At 36.8% G+C, this 27413-nt stretch overlaps 2 protein-coding genes across 2 annotated transcripts; both read left to right on the top strand.

The window, feature by feature from the left end:
- Positions 1-5440: 5440 nt before the first annotated feature.
- Positions 5441-6334, top strand: DCS_07903 (uncharacterized protein; the record flags this gene model as incomplete). The annotated part of the gene is made up of 1 exon (XM_040805186.1): positions 5441-6334. The coding sequence occupies one exon, from the start codon at positions 5441-5443 to the stop codon at positions 6332-6334; it is 894 nt and encodes a 297-aa protein (XP_040655290.1).
- Positions 6335-24850: 18516 nt separating this feature from the next.
- DCS_07902 (uncharacterized protein) lies at positions 24851-25657 on the top strand (the record flags this gene model as incomplete). Its single annotated transcript, XM_040805185.1, has 2 exons — positions 24851-25090; positions 25418-25657. The coding sequence occupies 2 exons, from the start codon at positions 24851-24853 to the stop codon at positions 25655-25657; spliced, it is 480 nt and encodes a 159-aa protein (XP_040655289.1).
- Between the last annotated feature and the right edge of the window lie 1756 nt (positions 25658-27413).

Genomic DNA, 27413 nt, shown 5'->3' with positions numbered 1-27413 from the left:
TTATCCCCCTTTTATCTTTAAACGGGCCTAGTCTACCTTTATATTTATAGCTATTATATCTTAAGCGCTTAGTACTTTATAGCCGGCTTAGGCCTAGTTTATTCTTATATTTACTTAATTTATTCCTATATTTATAATTACTATATCCTAGGTATCCTAGGCATTAGGACCTTTTTGTACGGGTTAGCCTTTAGGCGCCTCCTATAGTATAGAGATTAATACCGGCTAAAGTATTTATCCTAAGCGTAATATATTCTTTTTATCCTATTCCTAATATAAAAGTATATCTAACCGTTATACTTATAAGCTTAATCTATACTATAGTAAGTAATTAAAGTTTGTAAGGACTTCTACCTATTATACCTATTATTCTAATATCTCCTATAGTTTAGTAAAGTATTTAAGGTTCTTATAGTCTATTAGAATAATAAATAGTTCCGTAATACCTTATAGGTCTACTAACTATACCTTAAGATAGCTAATAACTACTAGGAGTTCCTTATTATAGATTGTATAATTCCTTTCTACTAGTATAAGTTTAGCTAAGTAGTAGGCTATTAGTTATAAAACCCCCTTACTATTAATTTGCAAGAGGTATCTACCTAGTACCTTACTTAAGTAATTAGTCTTAACGAGAGTTTTCCTATTTAGGTCCTATTATACTAGGATTAAGTATAACAAAAAGGTATACTTAAGGAATTAAAAGGCTATATTTTCTTTAGGTCCCTAGCGAAATAGTATACCCCTCCCTATAAGGGCTATAAGTAGTTCCGTAAGGCTTATAAAATTAGGAATAAATTTATAGTAAAAGTTTATAAAACCTAGGAAGCTCTTAATCCCCCTTACCTTAGTAGGTAGTTACTATTCTTAAATTATAGTAATTTTCGCTAGGTTAGGCCTAACCTTAACGCTTACTTAGATAATAAACCTAAGGTATTTAACTTTTATTATTATAAATATATACTTATTGAGATTTAGGTATAGACCGGCTACCTAAAGCTACTTAAGGATTTCCCTAACCTTAGTAAGGTAGTTAGCCTTTAATCCGGAGGTATAGATTAGGATATTGTTTAGATAGGCTATAACTTACTTCCTTAATTTATCCTATAATATCCTATTAATATATCTTTAAAATAAAGCTAGTACTCCGGCTAGACCGAAGGGGTAAACTAACTATTTAAATAAACTAAATTATATACAGAATACTATAAGCGGTTTATCTCCTAGCGCTATATATAACTTATAGAATACTACTTATACGTTTAGTTTAGTAAATTAGCGTACCCTTAAGAGTAAGTATAGTATTTCTTTAACTAGTAGGAGTAGGTAGTAATCCTATTATATAATTTTATTTAAGGCCTAATAGTTTATATATAGCCTTTATTCTTTATTTTCTTTCTTAGTAAGTAGTATTAGTACTACTACTATTAATAAACTTACCTATATTTATCCCTTATTTAGTAAGTCTATAATTTATTTATAGACTTTAAGTAGTTAGTCTTATAGTAAATTATATAATAGGCCCTAGGGTAGCTATAGTATTTCTTCCTTATTGTTTTATTATAGTTAGATATAGTAGTCCTAGGAGCCTTAGTATAGTAGTAGGCCTAAGGTCTATTCTTTATTAAAGAAATTAGTATAGTCCTAAAGGGCTATTAGGAGAGTAAGTAGGGCTATTATTATTATATTTATACTTTTAGGTACTTATAGTACTATTTTTTATAGTTTTATTACTATTTTTTGTAAGCTTATTACTATTAGTACTCCTTATTATTTCTATAAAAAGGTTTATACTAGCGTAAGGTATACCTCCTAGGACCTATTGGAAGGGTAAATATTATTTACTTATATAATTTAGTTACCTACCGCTTTAATTATAAGGGTTTAATTTATTGTATTTAGGGTAACCTATTAGTATTCTATTTATAATAGACCTAGTATAGTATTTCGACTTAGGCCTAGGATAACGTATAGGAGTACTAGACTTTCCTAGCTATTTATATCGATTATTATACAGACTATATTAGTTATTGTAGGGTAGGTAAGGGTATTGCCTATATTCCGTTAAGATATTATAATAGCTATTTAGAGTAGCTATTTTATTAGAAGAGGGATAAGCTTAAGTTATAGGCATTAGGCTATCCTTTTGCTAATAGCCCTATAGTAGTTATAGCTACTATCGATTTAAATATTAAGAAATCTTATAGAATTTATAAGTATAGTAATAAGAAAGGGTAGTCTATTTATTTTTAGTATAATCTTTTTAAACTTAATCTCCTAATTCCCTTAGTTCCTTATAGTCCGCTTATCTATAAACCCTTTATACCTTTATATAAGACTTAGCTTAAAGGTATTTTATTTTCCTCTTTTTCTTTAGTTTTTAATTCCTTATAAATATATTCTTCTCCCTAAGCGGCCTAAATACTTATCCCTAGGGTATATAGAATTACGGCTTATTATAGGTATTATTAAATATAGTAGCCTCCCTCCCTATAGTAAATATATATATTAGCTACCTTATACTTATCTTTCTCTTCCTATATAACCTATTTTACTTACTATTAGGACCTACTTTAGCCTTAGTTTGTTTTTATTATTAGTTTAGTTATAGCCGCTTTAGGCCTAGCTATAGCCCTAGAGCCTACTGTATTAACCCCTAATATAGAAGTATTACTATTCTTATTGGGTTAGGGGGTTACTTTAGCTATCCCTTGGCCGGGCCTACTTTAGTTTCTAATTTTATCCTTTATATATTATAATTCTATTTTAGATATAATTTATTTATATATATTAACCGCCTTATTATAGTTATTTATTATAGTCCCTTGCTAAAGGATATAGTTCCTTATTCTCTTAGTTAGCCTAATATAGAGCTTTATAAGTTTTACCTTACTAAGCTAATATATCCCTTTTATTAGTATAAGCTTCTTTTTAAAGTATATAAGGAACGCTAGGAATAACTTTAACGTCCCTTACCTAATATTCTTTAGTTCGATAACTGCTAGTTACTAGCGGTAGGGGTTACTATAAATTGATTTAAGGTACGTTAGAAATTAGAATAGGTTGTAACTAATACAAGAGCCTTCCTTAAAGTATATTGTAACTTATTATTGGACTTTAGCCGAGAGGTTTTACTAAATAAAGATCTATTAGTCTTAGGCGGACCTAATATAGTCCCTATTTACCTAAAGCTTATAGTTTATGCAGAACTTCTAGGCTGTAAAGGTACCCTTATTACTGTTATATAGGTCCCTGACTAAAATTGGTTTGCGTTTAATATAGGCCTATAGTATACCTGACTTATCCTTAGTCCGTTCCTGCTAGGGGTCGATTGTTAAGGTATCTATTGGTTAGGCCGATAAGTACCTTAGGTCCTACTATACCTATTACTATTTATTTTTCTATAGAGCTAAGATTTAAATAGAGTATATTTCTATTTAGACGTATATTTAGCTAAACTCTATATAGACTTTTGCTATAAAGTCCTTTATAATTTACTAAAGGTTAATTTCTTTAGGCTTCCCTTTATTTATTTTAACTTATAATAGTTAGGCTTTTCCTTCCTCCTAACTAATATAAGTAAAGTCTTTTAAATATTACGGAGTTACTAGGCAACTGCTTTAGGACTCTTAATAATATTTATTAAAAGACTTAAAGGATAGGAAAACTACTTAGTAACTAGGGCTTCTAGTTATATATATTCCTCCTAGTAGGTCCCTTAGTTCCCTCCGTTCTCCTATATTGGGCTAAGCCCGATACTATAACAGTATAGTATTTATACTAACCCGTATTCCTATAAGAGGAAAGGCAAGTCCCCTATACTGCATATAATTATTACGGACTAACCCTAGTAGGGCATAAGCAGTAGCTATACTACTAGCTGTTGAAATACTAGGATTTATACTAGTAAGACTACCTAAATAGGATACTATTCTATATACATTACTACTTATAATACCTAGTAGTAATACTACTACTAGCTAATATAATATAGCTATACTATATATATAAGTAGTATATTGAGTCGACGAATTATACTTACAGTTCTCCTTGCCCTGATAGTACTACTATACTGTTGCGTACTAGGACTTTTCTAACTACAACTAGTAGTTGCTTGCTGGTAGTATTACTACTAGCCTACTTAACTACTGCTGCAGTACTACTGTACTATAGCAACCGAATACTAATACTAACTAAGACTACTAGTTGTATATACAAACCATACAACTAGTAGTTTAACTTAACTAGCGCACTTACAACTGCATTTTATACAATAGATCGTTCGGAGATATATTGTCTAGAAGTAGCCAGAATCCTAATACGTATATATTATACTAATTGAGGTACTACCTTATAGGTGTAAAATAGTCCTGCTTTTCCTATACTCTTCCTAGATAAGAATAAGTACAATAATAAGCCTATTTATTAAATCGCATTTTGGTACTGCTATTTGACTTCTTTAAATCTGTATTCCCTGCCTAGTTACTAACTGGTGTCCGCTCTGCTGTTTCTAATGGCTTCGATTAATATCCGGATTGGATTGGTTTCCTAGTTCGTATAACTATTCTTCTACTGTATTACTTCCTTATACTTCTTATCTACAAATTGCAAGAGAAACTATACTCCAGTAATAAGTCTAAGACGGCCTCTATAGAAAGGGGTATAATTATTAAGTATAGTATAAGGATAAGAGAAAAGCTAAGTATATTAATTATAGTATAATGCTTATAATAGAGCGTACTCTAATACTAGTCGGACTATAAAAAGTATGAAGTCTGAAAAGCTTAGGAATAACTAAGCCTTAGTCTTAAATATATATCTGTATTTAGAAGAGGTATACTTAGTTATCTAGCTGTCTAGAGTCTTTGCTATTATTATAAGATATCTGATTGAGCTGTTTATTAAATCAACTATATTTGTTCAGTATTATAGTAGACCTAAGTTTTAAATAATTACTAAGTAAAGTAATTAGCATTTTTTTTCTCTGTATAAAACATTTACTCTATATTAGTATTAAAATAGCATTTTAATAAGCCTTTCTTAACAGTATTTTTCACTGTAGTACTATAACTAAGAGATATATATAGCTATTAATTAATTATAGTATTTTTTATATAACAATAAGAATAATCTCTCTAGTTATTGAGTTATTGTAATGTAGTGCTATATGCAATAGATTAATGCAATGAAAAAAATAATGGGCTTGAAACTATTCTGAACTGATTTTGCTTGGGTAACGTGTTGGCCGAGATAAATCACATTAAGATTCGCTGTTCATCGCTGTTCAATTCGCCTAGTCCAAATGTGAATGGAATCCTGCAACTGACGAGGGGTGCGAGCAGGGCGGTTCCAGAAGCTATTCATTAATAAACCACATGGTCAAAGATATACACGGCGCCACACTCTCGAATCATCGTCAAGGGTTGGCATTTGGTGCGAAATGGAGGATGATAGAATCGGCAACAACGAAGGTAACGGAGCCCCGACTCAGCGTGTACCAGAAAGCAACAACAAGGATAAAGGAAAGGGGAAGTTACCGACCAACGAGCCGTCTATTGTCGACCGTCTTCATGCCTCCGGAAGGATGGCCTGGAAGTCGATATCTTCAGAAAATTTAATGCCCAGCACTGGGCAGAAAACAGCCGACGAATTTGGTACTGGTAACATTGCTCAAAAACTGGTTGTGGCTTCGTCGTCATCGTCACATCCAGAGCAGGTGTCAATTTGTGTCCGCGATTCCGTCAAATCGACCATTCACGCACAGGACAGATCGGAAGCGTACGAGTCATTCATCAATGACAGCCCAAGTCATCCAGTTTACACCGAGGGACATGGCGAGGGCCAGACAACATTTGCCAAACAAGAGGCTATCGATGGCACGAATGTGGTAGAGCTATTGTCACTGCATGACGACAGGGTGGAACTGGACGAGGGTGGCGACAGTTTGTCACCCGCAGAGGCGACTAGGTTAGGGGAAGCCTTATTTGGGCGAAGCATTCCCAATAACCGTGCTACTTGGGACCAGATGCTTAATTTCGACCCGGGCTTCACGACAACGTCAAAATGCTCATCGGCAGAGGTGCAGCAGTACATGGGGGCCAAAGACAGAGCAGCAGCGCAGCAGGTATGGCTTCGGCAGTGGAGCCAGGTCCTCTCAGCATACACGAACGAGGTCTGGGGAGATGTAAGCCATCTGGTTGCAGAAGCTAAACACGAGGTCTCACAGCTATCGACTGCAGAGCAGCAGGACAGTGGCGAGACAAAAGCTCTAAGACGTCTCCGACTCATTTTAGCACATGTGAGACGGCACGTTCACAAAAGTCCCACGCTTTAGTTTACTTGCGTACATTATTCGTCACTAAGAGATCAAGGCAGCTAGATACACTAAGAATGAAATGAAAATGCTGATATTATTAGGGACTAGGATTTTCTCTACTGTGTGGTTTTAAAAAGGGTTTTATTTGTATATTGTTCAGAATTCAGTATAACCAATGCCCTAAGAATCTTATAGGAATTTATTAAAGACTTCCTAGCTATCTCGGTATATGCACTAGGCTACTAGCCTGCAGCTATTAGCTGGCAAGAACCTTCTTCGATATCTAAAAGCAACTATAGACCTAGCTATCTACTACTAGTCTAAGTCTACAGTACCCAATATACTCGGATTTCCCGATAGCAACTTTGCAGGCGACTTGGATTCGTCGAAGTCTACCTATAGGTACCTCTTTACCCTAGTAGGTAGACCAATCTTGTAAGGCCTATACGCTTGTAGCGCGCCTTACAAATCTGCTAGAAATCAAAAAGGGCTAGCACTATTGCTCTCTCTACTGTAGAGGCATAATCGGATGCCCTATTAGAAGCTATTCGGGAACTTAAATAGCTAGATAGTTTATTTACCAAAATAGGTAAAGGTCTCAAAAAGCCTGTCCCACTATTGTACGATAATATTACGGAGTCGCTAGGCGACTGCTCTAGGACTCTCAATAATATTTATTAAAGGACTTAAAGAAGGGAAAACTACTTAACAGTTAGGGCTTTTAGTTTATGTACGTTCCTCTAGTAGGTCCGTTGGTCCCTTTATCTTGTGTCTTATATCGGGCTAAGCCCGATACTATAATAGATAATAATAGATCTATCTCTAATATCAATAATCCCAATTAGCACAACCGAACAAAGCATTCACTATTAAAGTTCTAGTATATTCGGTAAGAAGCAACTAATAGCTTAACTAAAATCAGCTACCTAAATACTAAGTCTATAATTACCAATAGCCTTACTAAGGCCCTTACTACTAACTTCTTCCAACGCCACCTTAGCCTACTAAGTCTCCAAGGGATCCCTACTTAGCAGTAGTTACACTAGCTAAATAGAGGGGGTGTTAAAATACTAGTATTTATATTAGTAAGACTACCTAAATAGGATGCTATCCTATTGTTACTACTACTAATAGCAACTGCTAGGATTACTACTACTAGTAAATGTACTATACTATACTGCAAGTATAAGTAAGTATATTGAGTTAACTAATAGTATACAATATACTATATCTCCGAACTACAACTCGGAGTAACTAGTAGTAGTACTACTACCGGTCAACTTACTACTAGCTATTACTAACTTATAGGACTACTGCGGGCAGTCAAATTACTATATGCCGGATACAGTAGTTTAACTATTATATAACGGAAACAGCCATCCAATTATTGCATAACGGAAGCAGCCAGCCAACTGCTGTATAATAGAAACAGCCATTAAGCTATAGTACGATAGAACCGGCAATTAAGCCGTTAAGCGACAGAAATGGTTATCTATCTGGACCTATAAGGTACTACTCTATAGACATAAATAGCCGTACTTCTCCTGCACTTAAGGTAGAAGAATAATCGCATTCGTTTATATAATTTTGTACTACTAAGTGTATACTCTTGCTTAGTTACTAACTGGTACTCCTTTTGCTATTACTAATAGCATAATTAATTTTCTAGTCTATATAATATACTTCTACTACCCCCTCCTCTTATGCACCCAAATTGCAAGACTTACTAGTATTAAGGAATTACTAGGCTATTGCTCTAGGACTCTTAATAATATTTATTAAAAGATTTGAAGAAGGGAAAACTACTTACCGATTAGGGCTTCTAGTTTATATGCGTTCCCTAGTAGGTCCGTTGGTTCCCTCTATCTTGTATCCTATATCGGGCTAAGCCCGATACTATAACAACTAGTATAAATACTATTAAAATACTAGTATTTATACTAGTAAGACTACTTAAATAGGATAGTATTTTATTATTACTAATAGTACTACTACTAGTAAAGATACTATACTATACTGCGAGTATTAGTAAGTATATAGAGTTAACTAATAGTATACAATATACTATTTCTCCGAACTACAACCCGGAGCAATAGGCGGTAGTACTACTACCGACTAACTTACTACTACAATATGACTTGTATATATAGTAGTCAGTCGACTACTAAAGCCAATTAATCGGAACGATAATTGCCACTCTCCTAATTACTACTAGCTCTTACTAGCCTATAGTACTACTATAGGTTACTTAATTATTGTATAATAGAATTAGCTAACTATTATATAATTGAAATAGCTATCTAACCTTATAACAAAAACAGCTAACTATTGTATGACTAAAACAGCTATTTAACTATATAATGGATTTAGCTACCAAGCTATAGTACAATGGAATCTCTGATTAAGCCATTAGGTAATAGAAATGGTAATCTGTCTAGATCTATAAGGTATTGCTCTATAAATATAAATAGCCGCTCTTTTCCTATATTATAGCTAGAAGAAATAATTGCATTCGTTTGTATAATTTAGTACTACTAATTGTATACTCTTGCCTAGTTACTAATTGGTACCCCTTTTACTGTTACTAATAGTATAATTAATTCCCTAGTCCGTATTATAGAGTTACTAGTACTACTAGTATCTATTAAAATACTAGGATTTATACTAGTAAGACTAACTAAATAGGATACTATCCTATTAGTACTAGTACTACTAGTACGAATGCTATACTATACTGCAAGTATTAGTACGTATATTAAGTTAACTAATAGTATGCAAAATACTACTTCTCCGAACTACGACTCGGAGCGATATACGGTAGTACTACTACCAACTAACTTACTACTACAATATAACCTATACAGGTAGTAGCCAGTTAACTACTAGAGCCAATTAATCGGAACGATAAATACTACTCTCCCAATTGCTACTAGCACTTACTAGCCCACAATACTATTATAGGCCGGACTACCTAATTATTATATAATAGAATCAGCTAACCTAATAACTGAAACAAGCTATCTAACCTTATAACAAAAGCAGTTAACTAGAGTATAACTAAAATAATTATCTAACTGTATAATAGTTTTAGCCATTAAGTTATAGTACGATAGAGCCTTTAATCTATAATAGAATCTCTAATTAATGTTATGGAGTTACTAGTACTACCAGTATCTAGTGGTCGGAAATAGTTGTTAAGAAATCTACGGAACACTAACTTAAGGTACTAGGCATTGGGGTACTTATACTCCAATGCCTGCTTAGTCATAGGATACGAGTCACGTGCGGTAGCACGTGGCTCTATCCTAGGACATAGCTCTATTAGGCAAAGCCTAATATCATAACAATTAAGCCGTTATTGGGGATTGTTCTGTAGATATAAATAGCCGCTCTTTTCCTATACTATAGCTAGAAGAAATAATTGTATTTATTTGTATAATTCGGTACTACTAATTATATACTCTTGCCTAGTTACTAACTGGCTGTTATGGTATCGGGCTTAGCCCGATATAGGAGAACGGAGGGAACCAAGGGACCCACTAGGAGGAACGCACACAACTAGAAGCCCTAGTTGCCAAGTAGTTTTCCCTCCTTCAAGTCTTTTAATAAACATTAATAAGAGCCCTAGAGCAGTTGCCTAGTGACTCCTTAACACTAGCTCCCCTTATTGCTATTACTAATAGTATAATTAATTTACTAGTCCGTACGATATACTTTTACTATCCCTTCCTCTTGCGTATTAATTGCAAAGAGGTTATAAGCCCGGAAGGACTACAATTAATCCCCCGGAATTAATCTATACGACTTACTAAGTCGCCTACGAGTACTACTAGTAAATCGTATAAGAACAACCTCTATAACTTACTAAGTTACCTACTAGTACTACTAGTAATTCTTGGTCGAACTATATAACTTACTAAGTTACCTACCAATACTACTAGCAATTCTTAGTCGAACTATATAACTTACTAAGTAACCTACCAGTACTATTAGTAACGATTAATCGAATCCTATAACATACTAAGTTATCTACTAGTACTACTGTTAAAATACTGGTATTTATACTAGTAAGACTACCTAAATAGGATACTATCCTATTAGTATTAGTACTAGTACTACTAGTACGGATGCTATACTATACTGCGAGTATTAGTAAGCATATTGAGTTAACTAATAGTATATAACATACTACTTCTCCGAACTATAACTCGGAGCGACATACGGCAGTACTACTACCGACCAACTCACTACTACAATATGACCCATACATGTAGTAGCCAGTCGACCACTAGAGCCAATTAATCGGAACGACAATTGCTGCTCTCCTAATCGCTACTAGCGCTTGTCAGCCTACAATACTAACTTGGGCCGGACTACCTATTCATTATATAATGGAATCAGCTAAGCTAATAACTGAAACAATCCATCCAACCTTATGACGGAAGCAGTTAACTAACGAGTAACTGAAATAGTTATCCAACTGTATAATAGTTTTAGCTATTTAAGCTATAGTACGATAGCGCCTTTAATCCACAATAAAATCTCCGATTGAGCCGTTATTGGGGATTGTTCTATAAACATAAATAGCCGCTCTTTTCCTATACTATAGCTAGAAGAAATAATTGTATTCGTTTATATAATTCGGTACTACTAATTATGCACTCTTACCTAGTTACTAACTGGTACTCCTCTTATTGATATTACTAACAGTATAATTAATTTACTAGTCCGTACGATATACTTCTACTATCCCCTCCTTTAGTGCATTAATTGTAAAGAGGTTATAAGCCCGGAAGGACTACAATTAATCCCCCAGAATTAATCTATACGACTTACTAAGTCGCCTACCAGTACTACTAGTAAATTGTATAAGAACAACCGTTATAACTTACTAAGTTACCTACTAGTACTACTAGTAACTCTTGGTCGAACTTAGGAACTTACTAAGTTACCTACCAGTACTACTGGTAACGATTGATCGACTTCTGTAACTTACTAAGTCACCTACTAGTACTACTAGTAATTCTTAGTCGAAATCTGTAACTTACTAAGTTACCTACCAGTACTACTGGTAACGCTTGGTTATCTCTAAGCTACGGTTCTTATTTCTACCAGTACTACTAGTAACGCTTAGTTATCTCCAAGCTATAGTTCTTATTTCTACTAGTACTACTAGTAACGCTTGGTTATCTCCAAGCTACGGCTCCTCTTCCTACTAGTACTACTAGTAGGAGACCTAACTAGTAGTATTACTAGCTAGGTAAGTAAGGTAAGACTGGAATCTAGTTACTAACTAGAAAATGGATCCCAATAACTAAGGTCAGAAGACCAACCTATTGGAAATTAGAAAATATCTACAGGAACAATAAATACAAATCGATAAACTGCTACAGTAACTTAATACTATTGTCCTAAGGATATAAGAACGACTAGATCTAATAAAGTCTACCCTTAGTACTAGTACTAGTCTCAACAGGGTAGAGGAAGGCTATTCTAACTATACGTTAAATAAAAAGGCATTTAACTTCCCTAAATATATAAAACTTAAAGGTACTAAGAACTATAAGCTATAGGAGCAATCCCTAGCAATATACCTTTAAGCCCTTAATCTAGAAGGCTTTTTGGATAAACCTTTAATAGCATTTAGCTTTTTAGGCAGGAATTAAGCCAATTTACTTATACTACTACGGAATAGCTGTTTAAAAGAAATCTTAGCATTAACTGTATATATTAAAAATCCAACTTAAGTTTACCTATTGTTAAAGAAGTATTACTACAAAGGCCATAAAGCCAAGCGCTCCAACCTATATAAGGCCTACTATAGCCTTATATTTAAGGGGTATAAAGGAATACTTAATGCATTTAATACTAAATTTAATAGTCGACTTATTAGGCTACTACTAGCTGGAGTAACAATTAATCTATTAGACCAGACTAATTATTACCTTGCATTAGTTAAACCTATATTTCCATATTAGGTAGCTATTTAGGAAAATAACCTTATATCTTCTAAAGTACTAGGACTCCAATCGGATATCTTTAACCTACAATATCTTATAGCTAACCTAATAAAAGAAAATCGAAACTCTAGTACTACTAGAACGAATACGTTCAGTTACTAGATATCTTAAGGACCTAAGAAAAAGAAGAAGGGAAATAAGTTTAATAAATCTAACTAATTAAGCCAATTTAATAAATCGAACCAATCTAAGAAATTAAATAAATCCAACCAATCGACTAAGCAACCAAAGGATACTATTAGTTTCCTAGTTAGTAACTATAGCCTAACTGTTAGCTGTATGGACTTACTTAATTCTTACTAAGAATTAGATACCAATTCTATATAAGAATTAGAGATATTACCCAACTTAGATAATATCGGTATACTATATAGTGTTACTAATACTAATGTATATAATAAGGGCCTAATCTACAATACTGGCTCGACCTGCTATTTAGTAAACAATCGGTCTAAGTTTTTAAACTTCCGACTAATTGCAAAATCCTAGTCAAAACTAATTACGACTAGAGGTAGTCCTATCTATCCTAGTGGAATTGGGAATGTAGAATTTACAGTATTAATTAATACTAATCCACTAACCTATAGTATACTTATACTAAAGGAGGTACTATATATCCCAAAGCTGGAAGTTAATATTATTAGTAGGATATATTACTACGGATTAGGGGGAATACTTATTAAGGAATCCCTATATAACTCGAACCGAAAAATATACGGCCTACTAAACTTCTAAAAGTACGGCTTCTTCCTACAACAAGAAGGCCTAGATACACCTACTTTAAATAAGTCGGATTCAGCCTACTTTAGCTACTATAGTAGCTACGGAATAGTAGTAGAAATTCCTTTGCAGTAACCTTCCTGGGCCAATAAGGCAGAAGACTATACGGTACCTAGATTGGTACCTAGGTCGGCACCTAGATCGGTACCTAGGTCGGCACCTAGATTGGTGCCTAAGTCGGTACCTAGTCCTATACCAAGACCGGGACCTAGACCAAGATTAGGTCCTAGCCTAACTACTAGTTCGGCTAGAATAAGGGACCTTACTAAGGCTACCTTATATAAAGACCCTATAGAGGACCTAGTCCCTATAGAGGCAACAGACCTACTAGTAGCCCTAACTACTAGTACTAAGGAACAGGTTATTCCGACTACCAGTACGGAATCCAGCAACCAGTCTTACTAAAGACTATTGCAACAAGCAGGCATTTAGTATATATAACTAGGATATATTAGTTTACTACTTTTGAAAAAGACTAGTAAAATTACTAGTAGGCTACCTGACTTTATATCTATTAAGGTTACCGACTTCCAATATATTGCTTGTATACGGGCAAAATCTACAAGACGCCAGTTAAGGGAACTAATTAAGGACCCAGACTATACACTTAAGTTAATTAAAGGGGATATATTTAGGATTAAACCTATATCCTATAATCGAAAATCTATTGGATTAATACTAATTGATCGAAAATCCCAATTCCGTTAGGTATATATCCTACCCAATAAGGAAGGACTAATAATTCTCCAGGCTATAAAGAACTTCTTCCAAAGCCTAAAAACATACTATAGCCGTTACCCAAAAAGGCTATTCTATAATAAAGGACCTAAAATTAATATATTGTTATAGGACTGGTTGGGTACCAAAGGAATACTAGTCAATACGTCTTACCCGTATACCCCCGAACAAAATAGACTTACTAAACGGTCTATACAAGTTATCCTAGACCGGCTATAAGTAACTATAATTTGAGCTGGCCTCCTACTTTTCCTCTAGTCTGCTATACTTCCTGCTATAGTTAACCTAGTTAACTATACTGCAATTACCAATAGGGACCTAAGCCCCTACCAATTGCTTAAGCAGGAACTATAAGGGCTAAAAACACTACTAAACCTTACAGCCTATAAGGCTATTAGTACCTACTGCAAAGTCCTAATCCCTTATCAGAAACGGATTTAAAGTGCTAAATTAGTATAATGCACAGAACCAGTAAGGCTACTAGTAACGCTAGGTTCAAAAACATACCTTATATATATACCTTCCAGAAGGGCAGTTACAAAAACTACTTTCCTAAAAATCCTAGAAGGTATTAGCCCTATTTCCTAAGGACTTCAACGACTACTAAGTCCTAGTCCCCAAGGACTAGAGTTAGAGGGGGAAATTAAGATAGAAGATTATATGTTACAAACTACCTCTAGTCCCCAAACACCTAGGGAGACAGAGGGGGTCAATAGACCTACTAGTCCTACTAGGACCAGTAGACCTACTAGTCCTACTGGGACCAGTAGACCTACTAGTCCTACTAGGACCAGTAGACCTACTAGTCCTACTAGGACTAGTAGACCTACTAGGACCAGCAGACCTACTAGACCTACTAGGACCAGTAGGCTGTAAGAAGCCAACGGACCAACTAGTCCTACTAGGACTAGTACAACAGAGGGGGTCCTGGCCCAACCAACGGAGGATCTACTAGATACCTCCCTTCCAGATGCACTAGAACTAGAAGACAACCCTGACCTAATAGATCTTAACCTAATGTATTGGATCCAGGACCTGTACTACTAAGCTAAAGCAAAGCAAATACTAGTTAGTAGTAAGCCTACTAGCTAGAAGCAGGTACTTAAGTCAGATAACCAAGACCAGCAGATAAGTACTATATTCTTAGAATTCCAGCAACTTATCTAGGCAGGGGTATTCTACTTTATTCCTCTTAAAGAAATACCAACTGGTCGGAGACTTTTGAAAAGTAGACTTATACTACAAGTCAAAAAGGATTAGTAGAATAACCCCGTTAAATTCAAGGCACGACTAGTAGCTAAGGGATTTATGCAAATTGAAAGCCTTAACTATATAGAGACTTTTGCAACTACTAGTATTCCACCTACCTAAAGGATACTATTAGCCCTAGCTACCCAGAATAACTAGTACGTTAAGCAAATTGACTTTATTAGTACCTTCCTAAACAGTAAGCTACCTAAAGTCAATTATCTTAAAATTCCTAAGGGACTAGAAGCATTTATTAGTCTTAATAAGAATAATAACTTAGCTAAGCTGCTAGCTAAGCTAGGCTACAACCCAGCAGTTAAATAAGGTATCCTTTTAAAAAAGGCTCTCTATAGCCTAAAACAAGGACCTAGAGAGTAGCAGGAGGTACTAGCCAAACTGCTACAATAATACGGATATAGCCCTCTTATATCTAATCCGGCTATCTACTATAATAATACTACTAGTACTTATATAGTTAGCTATATTAACAATTGCCTACTTATTGGACCAGACCTTATATATATTAACAAGCTGAAATAGCAACTACATAAGGTTTACCTAATTAAAGACTGCGGGTAGGCCGCTTTCTTCCTAGGCGTACAGATTAGTCGAACAACTAAGGGTATTACTCTTAGTCAAAAAGGGTATATTGAGGAAGCCCTATCCCGATTTGGGCTAATGGAGGCCAAGGCAGTAGTAATCCTACTACAGCCAGGAGTACTTAAACAAGCTATTACAACGCCCCTTCCTCCCTTGTCCGCTACCAATTAACTAGTATACTAACAAATAGTAGGGACTCTAATATACCTTATGCTATTAACCCGACTAAATATAGCCTTTGCAATACAATAGTTATTTCGGTATATGCACTAGGCTACTAGCCTATAGCTATTAGCCGGCAAGAACCTCCTCCAATATCTAAAAGGAACTATAGACCTAGCTATTTGCTATAAGTCTAAGTCTGAGTCTCCAGTACCTAATTTATCTGGATTTTCCGATAGCGAATTTGCAGGTAACTTAGATTCCTTTAAGTTAACCTACGGGTACCTTTTTACCTTAGTAGGCGGACCTATCTATTGGAAATTAAAAAGGGCTAGTACTATTGCTCTTTCTACCGTAGAGGCAGAATCGGATACCCTATTGGAAGCTATTCGGGAACTTAAATAGCTAGATAGTCTATTTACTAAAATAGGCAAAGGTCTTCAAAAACCTATTCTACTTCTGTGCGACAATAATGGATCTATCTCTAATGCCAATAACCCCAATCAGTATAACCGAACAAAGTATATATTACTAAAGTTCCAGTATATACGGTAAGAAGCAACTAACGGACTAGCTAAAATCAGCTACCTAAATACTAAGTCTATACCTACCGATAGCCTTACTAAGGCTCTTACTGCTAATCTCTTCTAACGCTACCTTGGCCTACTAGGTCTCCAAGGAATCCCCATTTAGCAATAGTTATTCTTGCAATTTAGGTACGCAAGAAGAGGGGTAGTAGAAGTATATCGCACGGACTAGGGAATCAATCAGGCTGTTGGTAATAGCAAAATGGGTGCTAGTTAGTAACTGGGTAAGAGTGCAAACTTGGTAGTACCAAATTATACAAACGAATGCGATTATTCTTTCAAGTACAGTACAGGAGAAATAGGACTATTTATGTCTTAGAGGTAGTACCTCGACAACCTTAGGTTCCTGGGTCGAGACCATAACTGCCATACTAATGTGCGCATATACGATCTGCGACAACTCAGTATGCCTAAGTCGAGACCATAACTGCCATACTAATGTGCGTATATATAAGCCTGTTAAGTCAGGTGGCCAGTCCATTATACCGCGCAGTAGGTTACCTGCTTAGTTGTATTCGCACAGTGAGTTACCGGCTTAGTTGTCCCTGTACTATAGTTCAAATTGCCAAGAGTAGTACTCTTGGCTGGCAACGGCTGGTAGCCGTTGGGAGAATGTCAATTGGTGTTCCGATCAATTAACTCCAGTAGTCGACTGACTACTATATATATGGGTCAGGTTGTAGTAGTAGGTTGGCTGGCAGTAGTACTGCCGGCAGTCGCTCCGAGTCGTAGTTCGGAGAAGTAGTATGTTGTATACTATTAGTTAACTCTATATGCATACTAATACTCGCAGTATAGTATACCATATTTGCTAGTAGTAGTACTCCTAGCAGTTACTACTAGTAGTAGTAGCAATAGGATAGTATCCTATTTGGGTAGTCTTACTAGTATAAATACTAGTATTTTTAACACCCCCTCTATTTAGCTAGTATGACTACTGCTAAATAGGGATCCCTTGGAGACCTAGTAGGCTAAGGTAGCGTTGGAAGAGATTAGCGGTAAGGGCCTTAGTAAGGCCGTCGGCAGGCATGGACTTAGTGTTTAGGTAACTGATTTTGGCTAGTCCGTTGGCTGCTTCTTGCCGAATATACCGGAACTTTAGTAATGTATGCTTTGTTCGGTTGTGCTGATTGGGGTTATTGGCATTAGAGATAGATCCATTATTGTCGCACAGAAGTAGAATAGGCTTCTTAAGACCCTTGCCTATTTCTGTAAATAGACCATCTAGCCATTTAAGTTCCCGAATAGCTTCCAGTAGGGCATCCGATTCTGCCTCTACAGTAGAAGGAGCAATAGTATTGGCCCTTTTTGATTTCCAGCAGATTGGTCCACCTGCTAGGGTAAAGAGGTACCCATAGGTAGACTTAGAAGAATCTAAGTTACCTGCAAAGTCGCTATCGGAAAATCCAAGTAGGTTGGGTGCTGCGGACTTAGACCAGTAGCAGATAGCTAGGTCTATAGTTCCTTTTAGATATCGAAGGAGGTTCTTACCGGCTGATAGCTGCAGACTAGTAGCCTGGTGCATATACCGAGATAGCCATTGGATTGCAAAGGCTATATCTGGTCGGGTTAGTAGCATAAGGTACATTAGAGTCCCTACTATTTATTGGTATACCAGTTGGTCGGTTGCGGACAAGGGAGCAAGGGGCGTTGTAATAGCCTGCTTAAGTACTCCTAGCTGTAGCGGTATTACTACTGCCTTGGCCTCCTTTAACCCAAATCGGGTTAGGGCTTCCTCAATATACCCTTTTTGGCTAAGGGTAATACCCTTAGTCGTTCGACTAATCTGTACGCCTAAGAAGAAGGCGGCCTATCCGCGGTCTTTAATTGGGTATACCTTGTGTAGTTGTTGTTTCAACTTATTGATATATATAAGGTTTGGTCCAATAAGTAGGCAGTCGTCGACGTGGCTGACTATATAAGTACTAGTAGTACTATTATAATAGATAGCCGGATCAGATACAAGAGGGCTGTATCCGTATTGTTGTAGCAGTTTGGCAAGTGCCTCCTGCTACTCTCTAGGTCCTTGTTTTAGGCCGTAGAGTGCCTTTTTCAAAAGGATACCTTGTTTGATGTTTAGGAAAGCACCAATAAAGTCGATCTGTTCGACGTACCAGTTGTTCTGGGCAGCTAGGGCTAGTAGTATCCTCCAGGTAGGTGGAATACTAGTAGTTGCAAAAGTCTCTAGGTAATCGAGGCCTTCAATTTGCATAAATCCCTTAGCTACTAGTCGTGCCTTGAATTTAATAGGGTTATTCTACTAATACTTTTTGACTTATAGTATAAGTTGGCTTTTTAGAAGTCGTCTGCTAGTTGGTATTTCTTAAAGGGGAATAAAATAAAATACCCCTGCCTGGATAAGCTGCTAGAATTCCGAGAATATAGTACTTATCTACTGGTCTTTATTGTCTGACTTAAGTACCTGTTTCTAGCTAGTAGGCTTGCTACTATTTAGTAGTTGCTTTGCCTTAGCTTAGTAGTATAGGTCCTAGATCCAATACGCTAGGTTGAGATCCATTGGGTTAGGGTTGTCTTCTGGTTCTAGTGCATTTGGAAGAGAGGTATTTAGTAGATCCTCTATTGGCTGGGCTAGGACCCCCTCTATTGCGCTAGTCCTAATAGGACTAGTTGGTCCGTTGGCTCCTTGTAACCTACTGGTCCTAGTAGGACTAGTAGGTCCGTTGGCCCCCTCTGTCTCCCTAGGTGTTAGGGGACTAGAGGTATTTTGCGAGATATAGTCTTCTATCTCAATTTCCCCCTCTAACTCTAGTCCTTAGAGACTAGGACTTAGTAGTTGTTAAAGTCCTTGGGAGATAGGGCCGATACCTTCTAGGACTTTTAGGAAGGTAGTTTTTGTAACTGCCCTTCTGGAAGGTATATATATAAGGTATGTTTTTGAACCTAGTGTTGCTAGTAGCCTTACTGGTTCTGTGCGTTGTACCAATTTGGTACTTTGAATCCGTTTCTGGTAAGGGATTAGGACTTTGCAGTAAGTACTAATAGCCTTATAGGCTGTAAGGTTTGGTAGTGTTTTTAGCCCTTGTAACTCCTGCTTAAGCAATTGGTAGGGGCTTAGATCCCTATTGGTAATTATAGTATAGTTGACTAGGTTAACTATAGTAGGAAGTATAGCAAACTAGAGGAATAGTAGGAGGCCAGTCCAGATTATAGTTGCTTGTAGCCGGTCCATAATAACTCGTATAGACCGTTCGGTAAGTCCATTTTGTTCGGGGGTATACGGGTAAGACGTATCGAATAATATTCCTTTGGTACCTAACTAGTCCTAAAGCAGTATATTGATTTTAGGTCCTCTATTATAAAATAGCCTTTTTGGGTAACGGCTATAGTGTATTTTTAGGCTTTAAAAGAAGTTCTTTATAGCCTAGAGAATTGTTAGTCCTTCCTTATTGGGTAGGATATATACCCAATGGAATTGAGATTTGCAATCGATAAGGATTAGTCCAATAGACTTTCGATTGTAGGATATAGGTTTAATCCTAAATGTATCCCCTTCGATTGAGTTAAGTGTATGGTTTAGATCCTTAATTGGATCCCTTGACTAGCGTCTGATAGATTTTGCCCGTATATAGGTAAGGTATTGAAAATCGGTAACCTTAATGGATAAAAAGTTAGGTAACCTACTAGTAATCTTACTAGTCTTTTTCAATAATGGCAGACTGATATATCCTAGTCTAATGTGCTAGATGCCTGCTTATTGCAGTAGTCTTTGGTAAGACTGGTTGCTGAATTCCGTGCTAGTAGTCGGAATAGCCTGTTCCTTAGTACTAGTAGTAGGGACTGCTGGTAGGTCTGTTGCCTCTATAGGGATCGGGTCCTCTATAGGGTCTTTGTGTAGGGTAGCCTTAGTAAGGTCCCTTGGGTTAGCCGAACTAGTAGTTGGGCTAGGACCTGGTCCTGGTCTAGGTCCTAGTCTCGGTACTAGACTAGGTACCGACCTAGGCACCAATTTAGGTACCGACCTAGGCACCAATCTAGGTGCCGACCTAGGCACCGACCTAGGTACCGATCTAGGTGCCGACTGGGGTGCCGATATAGGTACCGACTAGTCTTCTGCCTTATTAGCCCAAGAAGGTTGCTGTAAGGAAATTTCTACTACTATTCCATAGCTACTGTAGTAGCTTAAGTGGGCTGAGTCTGGTTTTCTTAGATAGGGCGTATCTAGGCCTTCTTATTATAGGAAGAAGCTATACCTCTGGAAGTTAAGTAGGCTATATATTTTTCGATTCGAGTTATATAGGGACTGCTTAATAAGCGTTCCCCCTAATCTATAGTATTGTATCCTACTAATAATATTAACTTCCAGTTTTAGAATATATAGTACCTCTTGTAATACAAGAGTACTATAGGTTGGTGGATTGGTATTAATTAATACTATAAATTCTACAGTTCCAATTCCACTAGGGTATATTAGGCTACCTCTAGTAGTAATTGGTTTTGCCTGGGATTTTGTAATTAGTCGAAAAGTAGTAAACTTATACCGATTATTTACTAAATAGTAGGTTGAGCTAGTATCGTAGAGTAGGCCTATGTAGTATATATTAGTATTAGTAATACTATATAGTGTACCAATATTACCTAAGTTAGGCAATATTTCCAATTCTTGTATAGAGTTAGAATCGGTATCTAATTCTTAATAGGAATTAGGTAAGTCCATACAGCTAGCTGTTAGGCTATAGTTACCAACTAGGAAACTAGTAGTATCCTTTGGTTACTTAGTCGATTAGTTGGATTTATTGGATTGGCTTGTTTGGTTGGATTGGCTTGTTTTGGATTAACTAGGTTGGCCGGATCTACTAGATCTATTTTCTTTCTTTTTTTTCTTAGGTACTTGGGATACCTAGTGACTAAATGTATTTAATCCAGTAGTACTAGAGATTTCTTTTAGTAGGTTAGCTATAAGATATTGCAGGTTAAGGATATCCGTTTAGAGTCCTAGGGCTCGAGAAGATATAAGGGTACTATTCTATATAGCGACCTATTGTAGAAATATAGGTTCAACTGTTGTAAGGTAATAGTTGGTTTAATCTAATGGATTAATTGTTACGCTAGCTAGTTATAGCCTAGTAAGTCGACTGTTGAATTCGGTATTAAATGCATAGAGTATTCCTTTGTACCCCTTAAATGTAAGGTTATAGTAGGCCTTATATAGGTTGGAGCGTTTGGCTTTATAACCTTTAGAGTAATGCTTTTTCAATAGTAAGAAAATATCGGCTGGATTTTTAATATATATAGTTAATTCTAAGATTTCTTTCGAGTAACTATCCTATAGTAGTATAAGTAAATTAGCCTAATTTCTGCTTAAAAAGCTAGAAGCAATTAAGGGCTTATCTAGAAAGCCTTTTAGGTTAAGAGCTTGGAGCTATATTGATAGGGATTGCTCCTATAACTTATAGTTCTTAGTACCTTTAAGTTTTGTATATTCCGGGAATTAAAATGCCTTTTTGTTTAGGGTATAGTTAGAGCAGGCATCCTCTGTCTTAGTAATAGTAGTACTAGTACTAAGTGTTAACTTAATAACGTTTAGTTGTTCTTATATCTGTAGGATAATAGTATTAAGTTGCTGTAATAGTTCGTTAATTTGTATTTATTATACCTATAGATATTTTTCAATCTCTAATAGGTTGATCTTCTGACCTTAGTTAGTGGGATCCATTTTCTAGTTAGTAACTAGATTTAAATCTTACCTTGCTTACCTAGCTAGTAGTACTAGCAATTAGGTCTCCTACTAGTAGTACTAGTAGGGAAAGGAGCCGTAGCTTAGAGACCAAGCGTTACTAGTAGTACTGGTAGGTAACGTACTAGTAGTACTAGTAGTTGGGGGAGCCGTAGTTTGGTAACCAAGGATTACCAGTAGTACTAGTAGTTGGGGAAGCTGTAGTTTGGTGACTAAGGATTACCAGTAGTACTGGTAGGTAACGTACTAGTAGTACTAGTAGTTGGGGAAGCCGTAGTTTGGTGACCAAGGATTACTAGTAGTACTGGTAGGTAACGTACTAGTAGTACTAGTAGTTGGAGAAGCCGTAGTTTAGTGACTAAGGATTACCAGTGGTACTGGTAGGTAACGTACTAGTAGTACTAATAGTTGGGGGAGCCGTAGTTTGGTGACCAAGAGTTACTAGTAGTACTGGTAGGTGACTTAGTAAGTTATAGATTCGACCAAGAGTTACTAGTCGTACTGGTAGGTGACTTAGTAAGTTACAGGATTCGATCAATCGTTACTAGTAGTACTGGTGGGTAACTTAGTAAGTTACGGGATTCGGTTAATCGTTACCAGTAGTACTGGTAGGTAACTTAATAAGTTACAGAGATCGATTCGGACGATTTACCAGTAGTACTGGTAGGCGACTTAGTAAGTCGTACAGATCAATTCCGGAGGATTGATTGTAGTCCTTCCGGGCTTATAACCTCTTGCAATTTGGATGCGCAAGAGGAGGGGGTAGTGGAAGTATATCGTACGGACCAGGGAATCAATCAAGCTGTTAGTAACAGCAATAAGGGGTGCCAGTTAGTAACTAGGCAAGAGTGTACAATTGGTAGTACCGAATTATATAAATAAAATGCAATTATTCTTCTACCTAAAGTGCAAGGGAAGTACGGCTATTTATGCCTACAGAGTAGTACCGTATAGGTCCAGATTGTAGCTGCGCAGTTACACTATAGTTTGATCGCCCGTTTGGTTGCATAATGGTTTGATTGCCCATTTGGTCGTACAATGGTTTAATCGCCGTTTCGGTCGTACAATGGTTTGATTGCCCGCAGTAGTACTGTAGGCTGGCAATAGCTAGTAGCGACTGGGAGAGCGGCAATTGTTATTCCGATCAATTGGCTCCTGTAGTCGACTGGCTACTACGTATACAAGTTGTATTGTAGTAGTAAGTTGGCCGGTAGTAGTACTGCCGTCAGTCGTTCCGAGTGGTAGTTCGGAGAAGTAGTATGTTGTATACTATTGGTCAACTCGGTATGCTTACTAATACTTGCAGTATAGTACAGCATCTTTACTAGTAGTAGTACTACTAGTAACAATAGGATAGTATCCTATTTGGGTAGTCTTACTAGTATAAATACTAGTATTTTAACAGTTATGGCTACTTTGTATTATACTAGCAGTTACTACTTCTTTGAACTCGGTAAAATAAAACGTACTAGCTAAGTAGTACTTTAGTTAATTAGCTATACAAATACGTATTTATTATTAGTCAGGCCCTTAATATTTTAAATCTAACTAATTACTTTTACTTAGGCGTAGCCCGAGACTACAATAGGTAGTGCCTTATAGTATAACGAGATAATAGCAATAATTGATAATTTAGCTTTTCCGAAACTACTTTATTATAATACTTCCAAGGATATTTCGCCAGGCTTAATACAAGCCTGAACTGGATATTAGCCGCGTATAATCATAGCATATTAATAGTCGATAAAGTAGTAGCTTAGTTAAATATATTCTATTTTCTTAATTAAAGCAATAGTAATTGCAACTATTATAGTAGTGCTCTAATTATTATTTAAGTATTACCTGGATTAAAATATTAAATAACTTTAAAATATTTCAAGTATTATATTTTCATCAACACACTATATAAGTGGGTTAGCTATGCCTCTTGCGTGAAGTCGGAAGAATAACGTTATAAGAGAAAGTGAGAGCTCCTTGAGTATTAATACAATACTATTTCACTCTGTACTACTAATCCCTTGCAAACTGAGCAGTAATGCTTTTGGCTTTAATTGTGTAATAAATCTTGGAAGAGGTAACTATTGTAATGTTCGGGTTTAATTCCTGGGAATATAGATACAAAATTTAGCAGTATCAGACCCGTTTATTGTCGAGCCAGTTGGCCTACTTTGGGTTGGCTGGTTGTTGAATGGGTTGGCACCATCTCCGTACAGCTGCCCCTGTAATTATTACGTACGCCAATTTCTAGTCGACTATGTAGCATGCGACAACTCGACTTCCCGTGATAACGTGCATTTGCAATGTTAATTCGCAACAGCCGAGGTTAACTCCAGATGCTAGATTCCAGCTTGCTGATGATAAACCACGCGCTGTAAGCTGTCAGGATCCAAAGAGGTATGCATAACTGCGAGCCAACCACCAACAGCCTGCTTGTCATCAAGCGACAAAGCAACCCGCCGTCGCTTCCTATCCACAGTATGTTTTGAGCAACACGCCCCCCCCCATCCCTCATACGTTATTAAGAAGTTTGCCTATGTAAGCATGAATTCGACCTGTGAACAACGATGCTAAATAGGCGTACTCCTTCGGGACCGTGGGGACGGCTCAAGCCAGTCGTGTTAGACCCCCTGGAGAACATTGGCCTACCGTCAAAAGGAGACATGCGGTATAATGTTCACCGCTTCTGCATTTGCGGACTGGGTCCATGCTGACAATCGATCTTAGACTCCTTGATGCTACCGCCCAGGAACAATACTACACCAAGATTGTAGAACGATATATGACATTTTGCTCCGACGCTGGTCAACGTGATGAGCTGCTCCGGAGGTTCTCGTCGCTCGACATCGGGGAGGAATCAGCTTTAAGCTCGGCAAGACGTCGTCCAGACAGCCCATCATCCCTGGAGGTTTTGCAAGGCGCCGCGGGCACAAAGGCCCTCGCGGAGGTATTGGCGGCACTTCGCAAGCTCAGGGAGGGTATTGTGGCATCAAAGCGAGCTGATGACTTTGCCATCCAAGCATATCTCTTTTGTATACGGCTTTCCGTTCTTGCGAAACAGCCTGAGTCATATTACCCTGCAACTCTGTATCTGCTCCGGTCGATCCATCCTCAACACCCTCTCACTTCGGTCGAACTATATGAGTCTGTGGGTTATCTCGTTCTTGACACGGCTTGCAGAAGGGGGCAGATTGAAGAGGCATTTGCACTGCGGCAGAAATACGGCCTGCGAGACAATAAGGTCAATGCGGTTCTCTCCGCACTGGTACATGAGAATGCTGTACGGTTCTATCGACTGAGAAATGATGTCGACGGGCACAGAGCGAGGATTATGGACTGGGCCGAGGCGGACATGAGGACTCACGCTCTTAAGTGCATTGGGAAGACGTACATGTCAATTGATCTCGAACTTCTAGAGAGAATGACTGGTTCCACTTTGGATGATTTAAGGACGACTAATGATGTGGGATGGGAGCTGGATGGCAGACGAGTCATCATTCGAAAGCCAAGGTAGTGGAAATAGGGACTTGAGTATTCCATATCAAGGGGTTACATGACTATGGCTGGTGCAGCAGGTATCGGATTGGCACTTTAGCAGGAGACTTATACTAGTATTCAGAACATTCATGACATCTGTTACCTGTGACGGAAGAGAACAGCCAAAGTCCCAGTAGCAAGGCAGGCAACGGTAAATTGCTCTACTTTATAAGTGAAGGTATTGTCCGGATCATCATACTTAGGGTAGCTTTATATTATGGTAGCGTTAACTAGCGTATGTATCTTACCTGTTATGGGCTTTAGCTATACTAGAGTAGAAGCAACTAGTTAGACTCCAACACTAAGTCTGATTTATCTACAGAATCTTATAAGTATGGTTATTTAACTAAGTGTTAAGGAGTTAATAGGCAGCTGCTCTAGGGCTCTCAATAATGTTTATTAAAAGACTTAAAGGAGGGAAAACTACTTGGCAACTAGGGCTTCTAGTTGTGTGCGTTCTTCCTAGTGGGTCCCTTGGTTCCCTCCGTTCTCTTATATCAGGCTAAGCCCAATACCATAATACTAAGTACTATTTACATTAAATTAATTCCTTTAGTAAGTTTAACGGAGAAGCGCTTAGCAATATAATAAAAAGTAGTAATAACTACTGCTTTAACCTTACTAGAGTTAACTTACAGATTACTGTACTATATTGTAGTTGCAATCTGCAGAAAAACAGTACGAAATATATTGCATAGACTAAGGAATCAACCAGGCTATTATTACAGACTAATCCCGGTAGAATATAGGTAGTAGCCGTACTGCTAGCCGTTATACTACCCGGCGCCCCCTTATTGCATTATATAGCAAAATAATACGTATTAATAAAACTAATACCTTATTAATTAGCTATACTTATAAGGGCCGTTGCTATTTCTTAACTATTATACTTGGGTACAGCCCAAAACTATAACAGATACTAGTAATAGTAGAAAGTGCACTAGTTAGTTACTGAATAAGAAGTATGAATTGGAGAGTTCAATATACGATTTTCAGATATATAAATATCCAATTCCAATATATAAGTATTATAGAGTTACTAAGCAACTGCTCTAGGAGTCTAAATAAAAGTTATTAAAATACTTATAAGAAGAGAGACTACTTTATAGGTTAGGGCTTCCCTTATAGCTGTAACGATATTGTATATCGTACTCTCTTCCTAGCCTACTCTCTTCCTAGCCTACTCTCTTCCTAGCCTACCCTATACTCTTCATTACGTAATGCACGGACCACCCATATATATAGCCCTTCCTCTCCGCACTTACTGTTTTCTTTCTCTTTTCTTCCTCCTTAGTTCGAAAATTCTACAGTCTTTGCATATACTGCCTTCCTGCTAGTCAGTATCGTAACAATAGCCTAGCCCCCTAAGTAAGTCTATAGTTGCCCTTATTTATATTATGTAATTAGGCATAGCCTAATACTATAATAAGCTTACCTTAATCCGTAGTAATCTTTTTAAAATAAAAAGGGGAAATACCTTTTGGAATAAAGAGGTAAAATAGGAAGGGTATATAGTAGAAGTATAGTTATACAGACTATTAAAAATGGATATTAATTAAGGCTATTAGTAATAGCAGAAATTATACTAGTTGGTAATTGGGTAGGGAATATAGATTTAAAGAAGTTAAATAGTAGTACTAAGATATAATTTAGAAGAAAGACTATTGTATTTTTTGTACTTCTGTATATACTTATATAGTATATATAGTATATTATATATTTCTAACTATTTA

This window comes from Drechmeria coniospora, chromosome 03 (assembly GCF_001625195.1).
Source record: "Drechmeria coniospora strain ARSEF 6962 chromosome 03, whole genome shotgun sequence".
NCBI lineage: Eukaryota > Fungi > Ascomycota > Sordariomycetes > Hypocreales > Ophiocordycipitaceae > Drechmeria > Drechmeria coniospora.
Note: the sequence above shows the minus strand (reverse complement) of the source record. Positions and strands in the feature narration are given on the sequence as shown.